This window comes from Stegostoma tigrinum, chromosome 30 (assembly GCF_030684315.1).
Source record: "Stegostoma tigrinum isolate sSteTig4 chromosome 30, sSteTig4.hap1, whole genome shotgun sequence".
Taxonomy (NCBI): Eukaryota; Metazoa; Chordata; class Chondrichthyes; order Orectolobiformes; family Stegostomatidae; genus Stegostoma; species Stegostoma tigrinum.
Window position 1 is genome coordinate 16,813,650 of NC_081383.1, and position 19,005 is coordinate 16,832,654.

At 40.3% G+C, this 19,005-nt stretch overlaps 1 protein-coding gene and 1 long non-coding RNA gene across 6 annotated transcripts in view; one reads left to right on the plus strand and one right to left on the minus strand.

Annotated features, from left to right (window-relative positions):
- Positions 1–5,435, minus strand: part of LOC125465962 (uncharacterized) — a 60,442-nt gene extending 55,007 nt beyond the window's left edge. The window contains exons 1-2 of the long non-coding RNA XR_007250340.2: positions 5,207–5,435; positions 4,915–4,975 (exon numbers count right to left, since the gene is read on the minus strand). This is a non-coding gene — a long non-coding RNA (uncharacterized LOC125465962). The remainder of the gene's footprint in view (positions 1–4,914; positions 4,976–5,206) is intronic.
- The window catches only part of cbarpb (CACN subunit beta associated regulatory protein b), a 184,766-nt gene that overhangs the window by 91,945 nt on the left and 73,816 nt on the right, over positions 1–19,005 (plus strand). For all 5 annotated transcript variants that reach the window (XM_048559997.2, XM_048559998.2, XM_048559996.2 and 2 more), the window contains one exon: positions 9,742–9,803. In XM_048559997.2, coding sequence (XP_048415954.2) covers positions 9,742–9,803 — 62 coding nt within the window. The remainder of the gene's footprint in view (positions 1–9,741; positions 9,804–19,005) is intronic.

The following is a 19,005-nucleotide window of genomic DNA, read 5'->3' on the forward strand; positions in this document are numbered from 1 at the left end:
ACCTCTCAACAAAGTTCCTTGGCTTGTTCTTGAGCAAGTTGGCCTTGGAAAGTCCCAAGATTTAGCTGGTTTAAATTCCAGGAAACTTCTGGTCAATTTCTACAAGTTTAAGACTTAAGTTTGCCAGGTGAAACCGAGGTAGGAAAGGAATTGATTGAAAAAGAGAAAGCAGCAGGTTTGAGGTAGGGGACCTACATCAAGTTGGTCAGTGTATTCAGTGGAGTGCCACAGGCCCCTGTACTCAATGTTGATAAAATCTGGATTCATAAACACAGTACGAATTCATAGAAGTTGACTCCTTATTTCAGCTACCTATGTATCTCATCTAGCTCTCTGTAAAGCTTTGTACCAATAGATAAATCCAACATTGCTGTTTTAAATGAAGGGAGAGGAAGTTCATAACCTTTTTAGTTCATTTTGTGGGATGTGGGTGTCACTGACTGGCCAGCATTTCTTGCCCATCCCTAGTTGCCCTTGAGAAGATGGTAGTGCGCTGCCTTTTTGAACTGCTGCAGTCCTCCTGCTATGGGTTGATCCCCAATGCTATTAGGGAGAAAATTCCAGGTTTTTGTCCCAGTGACAGTGAAGGAAAGGCAATATATTTCCAAGTCAGGATTGTGAGTGACTTGGAGAGGAACTAGGAGGTGATGTTGTTCCCATGTATCTGCTGCCCTTGTCCTTCTAGATGGAAGTGATCTTGGGTTGGACGGTGCTGTCTGAGGATCTTTGGTGAATTTCTGCAGTGCATCTTGTAGATAGTACACACGGCTGCTACAGAGTGTCGGTGGTGGAGGGAGTGAATGCTTGTAGATGTAGTGCCAGTCAAGCGAGTTGCTTTGTCCTGGATGGTGTCCAGCTTCTTGAGTGCTGTTTGGGCTGCACTCGTCCAGGCAAATGGGGAGTATTCCATCACATTCCTGACTTGTGCCTTGTAGATGGTGGACAGGCTTCGAAGGGTCAGGAGATGAGTTATTTGCCGCAGTATTACATTAATCTTTCTCTCAATATTCATGCTGAGTGCCCAGGAGAGTAATATCAGCCGACTCTTGTTTTAGAAAAAATGTTTTTTTGGACATGCTTGCAATTGAAACCTGGCTATGAATGTGCACAATAATGCAATCCATCTCTTGGGGTTCAAGTATCAGTCACAGACTACTTAAACTTATGGTTTACCCTGTGAACCGAATCTGTTAGGTGGGTTTGGGACCAGACACTATCCTTTGTCTAAGTGACGTATGGATTATATTTGTCACAAGAGACAAATACTGCTATTTCTATTTGCAGAATTTGTGGAGCATTAAAAGGTGACCTTACTTAAATGAATATAATTCTCTCAACTATTTTAGATGCATGCTGTTTGCTTTAAACCTTATCATTTTTCAGAACTCTTCTTCTTTGTGAAGTTGTCAGCTTTTAATTGGTTTCTCTGTTCTTTGCAGCCAGTAGATGGTGAGGCCTTCAAATAGCAGTGTGGGCAATTTTGATGTATGACATGCCAGTTAGAAAAGCTGTCATTTATAAAGGAATTGTTCCTTCATTTCTGTGATGGTCTTGCATGGGAAAAATTACTGCTTAATGCTTTACAGGCTTCAGTGACTCTTCAGAAGCTGGGCATTGATAACACAAAAGTGAACCTAACAATCCACTGCAGCAGATTCCATGCATTTTGCCTCTGGGGACAAAGTATTTGACTTTAATATATATCACTCGGTATCACTTTCCCTAGTGGTCTAGTGGTTAGGATTTGGTGCTTTCACTGCAGTGGCCTGGGTACAATCCCTGGTTGTGGAATAGCAGCTCTGTTCTGCTAATTTATTGTGGTGAAAACACATCTGACCAATTTCTTAGGTGGCACGGTGCCTCCGTGGTTAGCACTGCTGCCTCACAGTGCCAGGGACCCAGGTTCGATTCTACCCCTCGGCAACTGTCTGTGTGGAGTTTGTATGTTCTTCCCATGGTCTGCATGGGTTTCCTCCAGGTGCTCCAGTTTCGTCCCACAGTCCAAAAATGTGCAGGTTAAGTGATTGGCCGTGCTAAATTGCCTGTAGTGTTCAGTGATGTGTAGATTAGGTGGATTATAGGGGAATGGGTCTGTGTGGGATTCTGAGGGTCAGTTTGGACTTGTTGGGTCGAAGGGCCTATTTCCACACTGTAGGGACCCTATGATAACAGATCCTGATATTCAGTCCCATGCACGTCTGATAGGTCTGGGTAAATGTAGTGCTGCCATTAAGTTACATTTTTCAGTGTAGCATACAACACTAATATAATCCTAGCATAACACAGCAAATATCATACTCCAGCTGCAACCCTTAGCAGCAATGTCTTGGGCCCAGTAACAGGATTAATTTGGAGGTGGATGTGGTATTAATGGAAGTCTGTGCATCTTGGAATGAAAATACAACAATACTTCAAAGATGGTAAAATCAATAACACCACAATGCCTATTGCAAGAAGTTTTATTATTTTCAAAAAAAAGTGTGGTTGAAAAGTCAGGTTCTGGGTGGGACAGGATTTTACAATAACTTCTCTTAGAATTCCTGTTACATCAGTCCCCTTCATTCTTTTTATAATTTGCATTGCCATGAAATGCTTTAATAATTTCCCAGAGTGTTGTGAATCTGTGTGCCAACGTTTTACCTGAGGTACTTATGGTTGTAAAGTGTTTAACTGCTTGATTTTATTAGATTTTCAAAAAACAAATTTGCGAACATTTATTTTCTGCTGAGGAAATGAAATTCCTTTCTACTTCATCCATCTAAGCCAGAGACTGTTCATCAATAATTATTATTTTTTAATTATTAAAATATCACACTGGTCAAAGTAACTAAACTCTCAGGGATTGAGCAACTAACCCAAATTCACACCTCCACATTGATCTGTGTTACTTCTATTACTGAAGGGTGGAAAACACTCTGTGCAGGTGATGATGTCACTGACAGTAATTGAGACTTCTGTATTTTAACTGAGCATGTGCAGAGGTCAGAAGCCTCTCCCTTGAAACAAGAGCGCATAGCCCTGTTATTGGCTGCAAAAAAAGTCAAGCCGGTTACCACAATCTCGTGATAGATCACTCCTCATCGGTACATTTATAGGTGGAAATTTTGCCTGATACTTTGCCTAGAGGCTTTACTGTTTAGAAGAATAACAATTCATTTGATTCGTGTAATGCATCTTTAATCCCTATATGTATCAATAAGCAACATTATTTCATTCAGTGACAAGTATCAATAAACTTTTAAATCCCAAAATATCCTAACTTTCTGAAACCTGGAGTTGTATAGTTTGGCTACATTAAACACGCTGTCTAAGCAAAAGTTTTTTGAAATTTATCTTCACCTATTTTCAGATTATTACTTCTGGCAAGTGCTGACTATCTGCTTTTTGTTTTGCCTTCACTCTGCAGTGGAAAATTGCACGAGGTTTGGGCAATTAATAGTGAATATATCAATTAAGAATGTAGGTGATTAGAATTGAAGAGAAAACAGGAAACAGTAGAGACCACTGCAGGAAAAAGGCCAAGATTAGGGAAATGAAGAAGAGATAGAAGAATGCATTAACATCGCTTGCTAATCTCTCATAGAATATGTGACTGCTGCAGTTTACTAATTCTAAATATGGTCATGCATTTTGGTGCATGGCGATACCTGAAGGTCTTGACGGAAGATCTCATATCTAGGATTTCTTTGGAACTGACACTGTTAAATATGACTGACCAGCCATGAGCATAAGATCTACAACTTTTCATAAAAATTAAAGCAACCACGTGAGTATGAGGAACACTTCCATTAATGATTATTTTAAAGCAACAGAAGCACTTTCTTACCTGAATGTGTGATGCCTTTTTAAACACCAGACTGTTTAATGAGGCTTTCCAAGATTACCATGTTCAAATACCTGAGCACCACCTTCTATCACAGTTGTTTTTTGTAAAGTGAGATTGCATAGCTAATATGACCATTCAGTTGATTGCCAGTTTTCTAGCACATTACGCACTCAAAATGTTACTGTAACAAGTGCTTTGTGATTAACTTACAGCATGTCCAAAATAAACCCATAAAACAAAGTCATGAAAAAGGTTCATATTTCCAGAATGTTATTCTTAATATATATGTCACTACCAATAAAATGCCTTTAATTTGTAAATGATAGCAATTTAACTTAAGGAATGATTTGCAGTTGATTATAGTTGCATTCATTTCTTTGCTTCATAAGAACAGCATTTTTGTATTCATTCAGGGGAATCTGTGCGTCCCTGGCTGGTCCAAAATCTCGTGTCCTTATTTATCCTCGAAGCTGGTGGTCAGCTGCCTTCTTGACCTGCTGTCCTCCATTTGGTGTAAGTACACACACAATGCTGGAACAGAAGGAGTTTCAGGATTTTGACCCACTGAAGGAATGGCTATATGTTTTCAAGTCAGGATGGTGAGTAACTTGGAGGGGAATTTGCAACGAGTAGTGTTCCCATGTATCTGCTGCCTTTGTCCTTCTACATAGAGTGGTTGTGAGTTTAGAATGTGTCGTCTCAGGAGCCTTGGTGAATTTCTACTGTGCATCTTGTGGATGGTACATGTTGCTGCAGCTGCATTCCCAAGGTTGAGGGTGTGATGCCAGTGAAGCAGCATAGATCATGTCAAGCCTCTTGTGTTGTTTAAGCTGCACTCATCCAGTCAATTGGAGAGCATTTGACCATGCTGCTGATTTGTGTGTGATAGATGTGGACGGACTTTGGGGAGTCGGGAGGTGAGTTACTTGTCACAGAATTCCTAACCTCTTACCTGCTATTGTAGCCACTGTATTTATATGGTTAGTCCAGTTCAGTTTCTGTTTGATGGTAAATCCCAGGATGTTGATCATGGGGATTTCAGAGATGGTGGTGCAGTGGGTTAGGGAAGTTGTTAGATTTTGTCTTACCTGAGGTGGTCATTACTTGGCTCACTTGTCAAGCCTCTTTTCTTTCACATCAGATTGGATTCTAAATGACAAAGTCCAAACTCGTAAGTGAAAGGCATTAACAAGCACTTGTCAGATAAATTGTTCCAATTCAAAAGTATTATTGAACCACTGCAGTTTTAAGTAAGCTTCAGAACCATCAATATTAATTAATATCTACAAAACAGCCACTGAATAAAATTACATGCGTATGTGTAAATAAGATCACTGCATATAAGTGAGCTGGATATTGCTGTACAAAGCAGTAATTTACCGAAGGCCTTGTGCATCCATACATGTAGTGCGTCATGAATTAGAAGACTTGACAATTCTCGGTGAGATAGGGGTTTAGCAGCCAGCATTCATCGATGTTCATCTTCTAGGTATTTTATTTTGTTTTCAATTTGAAATGATCACCAGCTGCGAAACACAAAAGGGATATGTGAAGCTCTACTGAGTCCCTATAATTTTCTATATTTGGTCTGGAAGTATTCTCGGATTGGATTCTGTGATGTGAGTGTGAAATTAAGCTGCTGATCTCACACATCACTAACTTGTCAAATTTAACCCTTAGACTTACCTACACTTTAGGGAGTGCTGCACATTGATCTCACTACTTACCTATTAAAGGGTTTCTATACATTCACTGTAGTAGTAATTAACCACAATAATTACAAGGAAGACTGTATGTAAGTACAATGTACAAAGACATTCCAAGCTCTTTCACACAGACATTAACAACAAGATACTAAACAAACTGACAAAAGGAGACATTAGGCCAGATGACCAACAAACTATTGGGGCTAACAGGGCTGGCTTTGAAGATGGAATCAGATGTCAAGGTTTAGGAGGGATTTTCAGAGCTTAGGGTTTAGACCACAGCTTCACGAAGTGGGATTTCCACATCTAGCCAAGGTGTTCCAGCTATAACACTTACATCTACCTGACAATATAGAAAGGTATTCAAAACCAGGATGTTTCCAACCTGGCCAGCTATTTCCCTGTTAGTCTGTTCTTATCATCCGTAAAGTGATGGAAGATGTCATTAACAGTGCTATCAAGCTGTACTGCTGAGCAACAGTCAGTTCACTGATGCCTATCATGGGTTCCACCAGGCCCATTCAGCTCCAGACATCATTACAGCTTTGTGTTAAACATGGACAAAAGAGCTGAATTCCATGGGTGAGGTGAGACTGATTTTCCTTGACATGAAGACCATATTTGAAGAGTGTGGCATCAAGGACCCCTCACAGCATTAGAGCCAATGGGAATGGTTTGAGGGTGCGGTGCTGGGAGTCAGAAAACTCTAGCTCCCAAACATCTCTGCAGGAGTTCCTCAGGATATTATCCTCAGCCTAGCTATCTTCAGATGCTTCATCAATGACCCTCACTGCATGATATTGTCAAAATTGTGCAATTAGCGGGGAACATTCCCATTGTTTAGCATCATTCCTAACTTCTCAGAAATGGAAGGAGTCAATATCAAAATGTAGCGAAACCTGAACTCAGTCTGCAAGTTTGAGCTGAGCAAGCACTCTAACCATCACTATTTGACATTTCAATTATATCACCATCGCTGAACTCTTCCTATCAACATCTTGAAATATTTTCAGATTTTCACCAGTCTTCATGTGACAGAGTGCTTCTTGAATTCACTCCTAAATATGAATTCTAAGTTTTTAAGATTATGCTTTCTTGTTTTGATGCTCCTCTAGCCAGAGAAAATGATTTCTCAGTATCGACCCTCTTGAATCTTTCAATTGTTCAAAATGCTCAGATTAAATTGCTTGAGCTAGTGCATGTGTTACAATTGCATGTTTTATTAGAAATGACTTTATATTTTACCTGTTGGAAACTACTGAATGGATATAGTGAGACTGAGGCAAAATTCCAGAGACTTAAAACAGTAACTTCTCAGCCAAATATTTGCATCACTGTACTTGCCAAATTTCTAAACCAGTAAGTAAAGTGAATGTGTCTGCCAGAGTTATCAAAGACAATTTCCTTGAAAGAACAGAGGGATGCTCATTGTGCAATTTTCAGCACTATTCACACCCCCACAGATACTGAAGCAGTCAGTCTATACCCAAACAAGGTCTGGACAATATCCAGGCTTGGGCTGGCAAGTGGCAAGTAACATTTGTACCATAATAGTGCCAGGTAATGAGCATTTCTAACAAGAATCTCACCGTTGCCCCCTAACATTCAATGGTATGACAATTACAGACTTCTGCATGATCAACATTTTGGTTGTTGCTATTAAACAGAAACTGAATTTGACTTCGCATTTAAGTTCTGTAGCTAGAAAAGCAGAGGAATCTTGCATGAAGTAACTCCCTTCTTGATTCGTCAAAGCCCATGCACCCTCTAAGAGTCAGGAGTGTGATAGAATACTCCCTACTTGCCTGTATGGCTGCAGCTGCAACAACACTCGAGGAGCTTGACACCATCCAGGGCAAAGCAACCCACTAGACTGGCACCTCAAACATTGACTGCCGCCAGTAATCGCACTCAGTAGCAGCAGTGTGTACCATCTACAAGAAGCACTGCAGAAACTCACAGAAGATCCTTAGGCAGCACTTTCCAAACCTACAGCCCCTGCCACCTAGAAGGTCAAGGGCAGCAGATACATGGGAACATAACAACCTGCAAGTTTTCCCCAAGGCTATTCACTCTTCTGCCATGGAAATAGATTGCTGTTTCTGCACTGCCATTCGGTCAAAGTTCTGAAACTCCTTCCATCACAGCATTGTGAGTGTGTACTTAAACTATTTGGACTGTAGCAGCTCTTGAAGCCAGTTCAGTCATCTTCTCAAGGACAACTTGGGATAGGTAATAAATGTTGGAACCGTCAGCAGTGCCCAAATCCCCTGAATCAATATAAAAGGCTGCTCTTGTGGAACAAGCGAATGAATGTATGTTTAAACAACTGTAAATCACTAATTTAAATCGCTATTATTCACAAATTTAAAAATGTTCTTGATCGTAACAACCACATCAAGCATAACATTCTGGACAGTGAATGAATGTTTTTTAGCGACTTTGTTTTCCGCATTTAGTTTTGGACATGCTGTAAGTTTTTTGTATAGTTCTGAACTCCATGGAGTGAATAAAAAATGTGAATGCAGCGCGTCTCCTGTCCTCATTTACTGGGTGTCTAGTCAGCTGATTGCGAGAATAAGCAATAGACTTAATCACTTCAGATGAAGGGCCCTGACTTGGAGAAGAATTTATACAGCCATAATCTGGTCAAATTACACCTGGAGTCCACTAGCCATGATCATATCTTGGTTGCATGTCACTTGGTGAGATAGATTTATGTGACTTTCAAGCTAATTTTTCTTTTATATTTAAGAAACATTTTCTTTTAGGCTACAGGCAGATGCAGAAAATATGCTGAAGTGGCAAAAACAAACCCTGTATATACCTTATTCTCTGCGTTTCTCTTCACCAATCTTGCAAGCTCAACCCCTTTCCTCCTGTTTGACAATCCACATACCACAGCCAGGGATTGTAGACGACGCAGCCCAGCAGATGTTGTCACTGAACAAGAAAAAATGTTGTCTGCCAACATCTTTAAAAGTACTCCATGCTTGAATCAGAACAACTGATAAACTCAGCCTCGATCCATCCAAGTCATCAACTTCCATGAAGTGTATCAATTTAATCTTTCTCAAACATTAAGACTTCCTTAATCAATCCTCCAACTTTGTAAACTATTTTTATGCATGCTTGTGAAAGTTGGAGTGTTTTCTTCGTTTTAATTAGGTCAGGTTAAGCATAAGAAAAACTAGCTTCTTTGTCAAAACAGAAGTCAAGAAAACCTGTCTGCTTGTCTGTTTCAAAATCACAGCTTATAAACAGCTAAACACTCACTGAATTGGCAGACATAACCTTTTTAGGAAATCCAACCCTCATCACCAGATTGCAACATGTGATTTATACATGATAAACTTTTTTAAAGTTATAGATTGATCTGCTATTGGAACAGTGAGGATTCTGTTTCCAGCAGACTAATATTTACGCTAATATGAAATTGTTTACCCCACAGCAGCCAATATACATGCTTTAGGACAAACCTTTCCAAAAGTGTTTTTTCATAAGTAATGAAGTGCTGATACTAGATTATCTGATGTGATAATTATCTAACTTACATTCTAAAACTTCAGTGAAAGAGGAATATCACACAAGGGATGATTTCAACAGGTTTTCTGCCAGAAGAAGACCTTGTATACAAGTGAGAGTTGCAGATGGAATATATCTTATCTGTCAGTCTTATCCCCATAATTCAACCTGATTGACACAATGTTTTTAACATTAGATATATTTGATCTAATATATTTAGTTTGGAACATAAAACCTCACTGATAATGTATTCATATTGAAAACTATGCAAAGTGGCATGTAACACAGTTTACAATGATGATAAAATCCCTTTTAATTGAATGAAGACCAGTTAAGTGTTTGCAAGGTCTAGGCCCTCCTGTCAAAACTCCAAAGCAGAAAAATCATTGCAAGCAACACCTCTGATCCGCAGTGCAATTGCTTATATTCTGAAAGTGTATGGTTAGATTAGTTCAACACTAGTTGAAACAGTTTGGAGTTATTCCCCCGAAATGTTGCAACAGTTTGTATTGTACAGAATGATCAACTTTGCATGATGGGTCAACAGTGGTTCTGTTTAGTTGCTCATTGGTTCCACTGTTGCAAATCTGAAAGTTATGCTGCTCATGATCTTTATTACAGGTGGCTTTGAAAGCTGGTGTATTTTTCTAATAGTTCTCATGTCTCTGAAATCATGTCTTCCAGGGCTAATGATGATCCCGAGAAAACAAACACAACATACCTTGAAGAATCTCAGCCGACACAAGGTGAGGTATAGCTGCAGAATTGCAAACAAACTGCTTATAGGCTTTGCTCTCAGAACACGTTGTTTGTGCTATTCTCAGATGTATTCATTGTAAGTGTTACAATGGTCTTGCCATTTTAATGGTTTTGAATTGATATTTGTCCACAAGGAATATTTTTGCCTTGCAAGGCAGTGATTCCTTGTGCTGGGTCTTCATGGTTGCTTTGGGGGAGAAATACCAAATCATTCTATAATGATTGATTGAGGAAATTGACACAAGGACCATGATAACAGACTGTGGAACTAGAGGAACACAGCAGGGCAGGCAGCATCAGAGGAGCAGGAAAGTTGACGTTTTGGATCAGGACCCTTCTTCAAGATCTATGATGTTGGGCCTGTTATCTCCTCAGAGGTTTCTGAGTTTGACATTGCAAGATCACACCTCACCTTTTCGGCTTTAAATTTTCAGCATCACCTTCAGCCTCCACAAGGTCTAGTTTTCATTCCTTTTGTCTTTTTCTTTGGAGAAAATATTTATGATTAAATGGAGTGATGAATTCTGTCCTGGAGTATTTCTTTCCTTAGGAAGCACAAAGGGCGTGCATCTATTTTTCCTCAGAGCATGAAATGTATCTGAAAGGAAATAATTTTTATTGTATTTCTCCAACACACAGAAAAATTACTGACTGAGGTTTTTGATCAGTTCTGTAGCTTTTTGAAGGGGAAGGAATCATTGTGCATTGAGGCTAAAACTCTATTCATTGGGATAGTGTGCAAATACTCTAGAAGCTATCTAACCCAACATCCAGTCTGTCAGGCTCTTCTGATCAAATGCCTGTAACTCAGAGATTCACTCGACTTTCTTGAGCTGTGTTGATAATTGTCGACCTTAAGCTACTCTCAAAGCGTCAAATAAACGTTGTTGTGTTGCAATTAGGTTCAGCTGTGTGGGGATCAGGCCACAGTACACATGTTATGATTGCCTTGTGACAGTGAATTCAGTGGGGAGCAGCTGCACGCAGGGATGGTTAGAACTATCAGCAATGTCAGGAAAGATAGACCGATCTACTTCCAAACACTTCTGAATCATCCGAATCCAGAATGACATTGCTCAAGTTGTTAGAGGAGTTGCAAAACTTGCAGATAGCATTAACTTTCAAGGGTTGAACAGTGTTTATTTCCTCAGAACTGTACAGATACTGTTGAATCAACTTGTTCAGAGATGTTATTACACACCACTGTAATGGGTGAGACTTGAACCCAGATCTCCTAGTTCAGAGGTAGTGATGCTATCACTGCACTAATAAAACCCTGAACAACTGTAGGGTAGAATAGAATTCATAGGGTAGAATTGAATCTAAGTGATAAGCTAGTGGATCCTGTGTCACTACCTTTAGAGGAAGGTTGTGTGCCAGCTAGGGGATCAAGGACTCAGGTCAAAATACCAACATCCTCAGGCTTCCAACCAATCACAGCATCATAGAATCCCTACAGTGTGGAAGCAGGCCATTCAGCCCACCAAGTCAACATCGACCCTCCAAATCCTTATCCACTGTAAATATCATTTTCCCTGGTTAATAAATCTAGCCTGCACAATCCTAGACACTCTGGGTCATTTAGCATGTCCAATCCACCCAATTTGCACATCTTTGTTCTGGTTTCCTCCTACAGTCCATCGAGAGGAAACCCACGCAGTCACAGGGAGAACGTGCAAACTCCACACAGACAGTCACCCGAAGATAGAATTGAACCCAGGTCCCCAGTGCTGTGAGGCAGCAGTGCTAACCACTGAGCCACTGTGGGGGATGGCATCTCCTCGTTGGTGTCAGTACTTTTAAGCAGGGTGGGGAGGTAGTTGCCAGTATTGTACCCACCAGAAACCCAGGATCAGTGTGTGGGCCCAGGTGAGTGAAGGCAGGGGGTTTCCCCTCTTTCCAAACCTGGATTAGACACCAAGTGCCTGATAAAGAGGGAGTTGTCTCACCCAGACCAGGAGCCTTGCTGTGTGTATGGTGGTTAACCGCCCCTTCTGCTTCTATTTGAATAGCAGAAGCAGAATGCAGTTCCCAGTGGACATGAATTGGCTTTTCAATTCGTGGCAGAACAGAAGGTCCATCAGTGAGGCAGGGGAGCGATAGCAGCAGGAAATCCCTCCAGTGTCCTCATGCCCATTTTAACGCCCCTCCACCTCCAAACCTGCACTGAGAGAAAGGTACTCAATTCTATCCTAAGAAGAAAACAATGTAATGGATTTTTGTTCTGAGCTGCATTCCCAACATTAATAACCACAAGTATTTAGTAGAAAGAATTAACGGCAATGATCTTGTTGCGAGGGAGCTCAGATGCTGAAACTGCAATAGCGCACGCATTGATGTGCACATGAGGGAGGAATGCAGCTGGGATCATTCATGTGCAAGACAGAAGCTCAAACAATACAGCAGAGTGAACCATTGTCTGTGCTTGAGTGAGCAGAAAATAGAGTTTGAAAATAATTTAACCTACAGTACAGCTGAAAACCAAGATGCTGGTAGTTTAAACACTGTAGAGATGGCAGGCTACAATGTCAGCACAGGGACAAAGATTCCAACAGCAACCTATTTTTATATAGCACTAACATTTGCATCATGTAAATGACTCACCAAGAAGAAATCATCTCACTAATACCCCTTGACAGTCAATAATGGTAATTACTGAATCCTCCACTGTCAACATCCTTGGGGTTACCGTTGACCAAAATCTCAACTGGTCCTGCCACATAAACGCAGTGGCTAGAAGAGCAGGTCAGAGGCTAGGAATACTGGAGACACTGACTCACATCCTGACTCCCCAGAGCCTGTCCAACGTCTACAAGGCATGAATCAGAAGTGTGATGGAATACTCCCCACTTGCATGGATGGGTGCAGCTGCAACAACGTTCAAGAACCAGGACAAAGCAATTCACTCGATTGGTACCTGATCCACAAACATCTATTCCCTCCACCGTTGAGTGTTAGTAACAGCAGTGCGTACTACCTACAGGAAGCACTGCAGAAATTCAACAAAGATTCTCAGACAGCACCTTCCTAACCCATGACCACTTCCATCTAGAAGGACAAGGGCACTTGAGACATGGGATCACCGGTGCCTCCAAACCACATACCATCCTGATGTGGAAATATATCTCTATTCCTTCACTATTGCTGCATCAAAATCCTGATATTCCTTCGTGAAAGGTGTTGTGAGAACCCACAAGAGGTGGACTGTAGCGGTCTAAGAAGGTAGCTATCCATGTTGTCAAGGGCATCAAGGAACAGGCAATAAATACCATCCAGCCAGTGACCCTCATATCCCATGACCGAATAAAATAAAAGGATTAATGCAATGACCCTTCGCAGCAGCATTTTAAAAAAAAATTATATCTGGCATTTAAGGAGATAATAGGTTAGAATACCAAAAGCCTGGTCAAATTGAAAATTATTAACGAAAAAGCATTGTGTTCCAGTAGCCCTTCAATACATGTCTGAACCAAAGAACAACTTCAACGCATCAAGGGGTTCTTACACAACTGTATCCAAATGCAAAACAGCATTTTAAAAAGACAATGATCAAAACAGGTATTAAATATTGATAAATATTATGTGAAAATCATAACCGGGTTCTTTTGGCAGATGAAGCACAAACTAATGAGCCTGGTCTGAATTTAATCGGTTAACTAAGACAGTTAACAGGTACTAGTGTACTTATTCCAGTAGTCCACCCATGAAGATTGAAGGCCCCCACAAGTATCACATTGCTTTTGTAACAAGTTCTACTATTTTCTTGTTTAAAGCTTTGCCCAACATTGTAACTGCTGTTAAGGGGACTATTAACCACTCTCACCGTGTCTACTGTCTGTTGCTATTGCTAACTTCCCACTCTATTGATTCTACTTCATGATCTTCTGAGGCTAGATACTTTCTCACTCATGCCCTTTTATCATCCATTATCGTCAGGACTGTTTCTTTCTTTGAAATTCTATCTATCTGGATGTGAGTTTGCTCACTGAGCTGGAAGGTTAGTTTTCAGACGTTTCGTCACCATTCTAGGTAACATCATCAGTGAGCCTCCGACGAAGCGCTGGTGTTATGTCCCGCTTTCTATTTATCTGGTTAGGTTTCCTTGGGTTGGTGATGTCATTTCCTGTTCTTTTTCTCAGGGGATGGTAGATCAGCTCCAAATCAATGTGTTTGTTGATGGAGTTCCGGTTGGAATGCCATGCTTCTAGGAATTCTCGTGCATGTCTCTGTTTGGCTTGTCCTAGGATGGATGTGTTGTTCCAATCAAAGTGGTGTCCTTCCTTATCTGTATGTAAGGATACGAGTGACAGTGGGTCATGTCGTTTTGTGGCTAGTTGATGTTCATGTATCCTGGTGGCTAGCTTCCTGCCAGTTTGTCCAATGTAGTGTTTGTCACAGTTCTTGCAAGGTATTTTGTAGATGACATTCGTTTTATTTGTTGTCTGTATAGGGTCTTTTAAGTTCATTAGCTGCTGTTTTAGTGTGTTGGTGGGTTTGTGGGCTACCCTGATGCCAAGAGGTCCGAGTAGTCTGGCGGTCATTTCGGAAATGTCTTTGATGTAGGGGAGAGTGGTTATGGTTTCTGAGCCCGTTTTGTCTGTGTGTTTGGGTTTATTGCTGAGAAATCGGCGACTGTGTTCATAGGGTACCCATTCTTTTTGAATACGCTGTATAGGTGATTTTCTTTTGCTCTGCGTAGTTCCTCTGTGCTGCAGTGTGTGGTGGCTCGTTGGAATAATGCTCTAATGCAGCTTCGTTTGTGGGTGTTGGGATGGTTGCTCCTGTAGTTCAGTATTTGATCCATATGTGTTGTTTTCCTGTAGACGCTGGTTTGAAGTTCCCCATTGGGGAGTAGAGCGAACAGCCAATGGGGAACTTCAAACCAGCGTCTACAGGAAAACAACACATACGGACCAAATACTGAACTACAGGAGCAACCATCCCAACACCCACAAACGAAGCTGCATTAGAACATTATTCCAACGAGCCACCACACACTGCAGCACAGAGGAACTACGCAGAGCAAAAGAAAATCACCTATACAGCGTATTCAAAAAGAATGGGTACCCTATGAACACAGTCCGCCGATTCCTCAGCAATAAACCCAAACAAACAGGCAAAACGGGCTCAGAAACCATAACCACTCTCCCCTACATCAAAGACATTTCCAAAATGACTGCCAGGACTACTCGGACCCCTTGGCATCAGGGTAGCCCACAAACCCACCAACACACTAAAACAGCAGCTAATGAACTTAAAAGACCCTATACAGACAACAAATAAAACAAACGTCATCTACAAAATACCTTGCAAGAACTGTGACAAACACTACATTGGACAAACTGGCAGGAAGCTAGCCACCAGGATACATGAACATCAACTAGCCACAAAACGACATGACCCACTATCACTCGTATCCTTACATACACATAAGGAAGGACACCACTTTGATTGGGACAACACATCCATCCTAGGACAAGCCAAACAGAGACATGCACGAGAATTCCTAGAAGCATGGCATTCCAACCGGAACTCCATCAACAAACACATTGACTTGGAGCCAATCTACCATCCCCTGAGAAAAAGAACAGGAAATGACATCACCAACCCAAGGAAACCTAACCAGATAAATAGAAAGCGGGACATAACACCAGCGCTTCGTCGGAGGCTCACTGATGATGTTACCTAGAATGGTGACGAAACATCTGAAAACGAACCTTCCAGCTCAGCGAGCAAACTCACATCCAGAACCTCAACCTGAGCTACAAATCTTCTCAAAACTCGCTATTCTATCTATCTCTATGAAATGTTCTGTACCCTGGAATGTTTACTTCTGCCCTTGATCACCTTGTAATCATGTCTCTGTAATGGTGGTTAAATATGTATCATTTGCTTCTCTTTATGCTGTTAGTCCATCTGTCTTATTGTAAATGCTTTGTGCATAAAATAAACAGACTGAATTTTTGCTTCAATTTCCTATAACTATTTACTTTGTCACTAATTTTGTGGGACTCTTTTTCCTTTCCTGTTCCACTCTGCTTGATACATTGTTCTGATGTTTTGACTTTTCTCTTTTGGATTTCTAAATCTCTCTACATCAGAATCCTTATTTTAATGCTGATCATCAACATTAATATCTGTTGTCAATGAGCTATAAGGTTTACATTCTGCTTTTTGTAGCACAGGCCCAGACATGTTGCTCCTTATTTTCTCATTTTACTGACTGCTGGAGGAAATATAATTAATCAAAAACCAAAAGTTGAATCAAAGATGATTGTATGTGAACCCTATAATCAAAAAACTTATCTTTAAGATTTCCATGTCAGCATTGCTAAATTAAATCATGTTTACATTTATTCTCATTGCAAGTAAATGCTCAACAGTATTAATGTATATACAAATCCTTTACTTCAGATTTCAAGATTTGGCCATGCCCAGTTGTGGTTTTGTGCTGATATGGCTGGGTGATGACATTAAGGAGAGAAGCCAACCAGCATAACTAACTGCTGCTGGCTACCCAACAATAGGGCACAGGATTGGTGTCCAGACAGATCTGCAGTCTCCCCCTGCACACATTGGTGCCAATGTGGCCACAATCTGCCCTGGAGATTTGTATATGTGATATGTCTTCAAATGAGCAACTCAGTATGCATCGTTTGAAGATAATTTTAATCAAGGTTGCATGATTATAGACAGGATTTCTGTCAGTCGAAGAGCCTTGAATTCTAACTCATAGCTGAGTCTGCACCAGTTGAGTGCATAATCCTTTCCCATGGCCAGTATTCTTTCTAGGAATTAATAGACCGTTCTGCAGGTTGGTTGAATTACAGCCAACAATATACTTTGAGAAATATTACAAACATTTCTGCTTTGTGTCAAGAGTATAGTTATATGATCCATGCTTTGGGATTGTTCTGGACTCCAGGTCTGAAAATGCATTTCCTGTTCCCAAGAAACCTGAGAAGACAACCATAAAAGCATTCTAAAAAGGGGAAATCTGGTTATTTGAAACAAGTGAAAATTGCAGCGGGAGATTGTATGGTCTCTGTTATGGTCCCAACTGATGTTATGATTGAGCAAGTCAGATCACAGACTGAAATCTGACTTTAATGATCATATTTTGTTCTTTTGCTTATGTTTTAACATGGTGGTCTTTCACTGACAGACACAAACATGCAATGCTGCAGATTTAGTTTTAACAATAAGCTGGATGTTTATACCATGAAATAAATGAAGGCAAAACAGAATAAATCAAACTATTTACATGAAACATAAATTTAAAGATTTCGAAGCACCTGTTACCTTTATATTTCACTTTATTTCAATGCCTAGAGGTGAGAATCTTATGGAGTCAATACAGTGTAGAGCTAGAAAAACACAGTATGGCAGGCAGCATCAGAGGAGCAGGAAAGTTGATGTTTCAGGTTTAACCCATCATCCTGATGAAGGGTGTAAATCTGAAATGTCAACTTTCCTGCTGCTTTGATGCTGCCTGTTCCACTGTGTTCCTCCAGCTCGACACTGTATTGATTGAAAATCTGATAATTTCTTCCTGGAACAATCATATGATTGAGAGAAAACTTTTTCAGCTGCAAACACCACCTTTAGACACTTTTGGTTTGGCTCTTTTGGTAACATCTTCACCCTGAAGTAATCTATTTCCTAATAATTCTCAGCTATGTTCTCCCTTTCTCAGAAGCAACTACCACATACATCCAGTTTCAGACAATATCTCTTTAAAATTGCCTCAAACTGAAACTAAAAAGCTGTTTTTCAAGATGTAGGCATTTTCTTTTTAGCTGAGAAACAATTCCAGAATTATCTATCTGAAAGCTTAATGCAATATACTGTTTACTTTGTTCACTGGTGAATTTGTCCCAATGTAAACAAAAATACATTACTCTCCAGAAAATCCCTCTCTTTTATTGTGTTTAAAATGAAATCAACATAAACCACTGAAATACTTACAAGTTAATCATTAAACACCTCAGAAACCTCCATATGCCACACATCAAATTCAAAAATCCAAACTCAAAAGTATGTGTCAAAGTATACGTTTCACAGACCTTAAATCACAGGCTCAAAGAATGCAACCAACTTGGGCTGGCAACCCAAGTGACCAATGGCAAACTGTTTATACCATGCATTTACAATAAATGATTTTAAACAAGAATCATCATGCATGAAAATGTTAATTATTGTGTACTTGACATTTTTTAAATTTTTGATGTTGCTTCTGAATTTCTTTTTTTATACATTATACTTTTCATGTCATGGAGACTTTGTTGACCTTGGATGTGTGGGGAGTTAAAGTAACATCTAAAGACTGTGGGCTAAGATCCTTGACACTAAACTAGGAGTTTAATACTGATAACCGAAACTGACCGCAGTATTCTTTAGGTTTAGGGAGACCTAGTATGGGAGAACAGTAGAACAGCAATGACCAACAAAAAAAAATTGCAAGACTAAAATTAGTAAGACCCTAAGATATAAGGAGCAAAATTAGGCCATTCAACCTACTGAATCTACTCTACCATTCGATTATGGCCGATATGTTTCTCAACCCCATTCTTGTGCCTTCTCCCCATAGGCTTTTATTCCCTTATTAGTCAAGAATCTAACTATCTGTGTCTTAAATATACTCAATTTCATGAGCCATCTGTGACAATGTGTTCTAGATTAACCCCACCCTCTGGCTGAAGAAATTCCTCTTCATCAAGGTTTGTTCCTTCACTCTGAAGCTGTGACCTCTGTTCCTCGTCTCTCCAAACAGATCGCATCCACTGGTTGACCTTTGTCTAACTTGCTCATTGCCTCTTCAAAGAATTCTAACAGATTTATCAGTCACGACCTCCCCTTGATGAAGATGTGCTGACTCAGCTCTATTTTCCCATGCGCTCCCAAGTACTCTGAAATCTCATGCTTGATAATGGAGTCTAAAATCTTACCAATAACTGACATTAGGCTAACTAGTCTTTTTAATTTCCCATCTTTTGCCTCCCTACCTTCTTAAACATTAGTCATTTTCTAGTCCTGTGGGACCTTCCTTGACTTCAGTGATTCCTGAAAGATCACCAATGCCTCCACAATCTCCTCAGCTATCTCCTTCAGAATCCCAGGGTGTATTCCATCGAATTTGGGAGATGTATCCACCTTAAGACCTTCAGTTCACCAGCACCACCTCCTTCG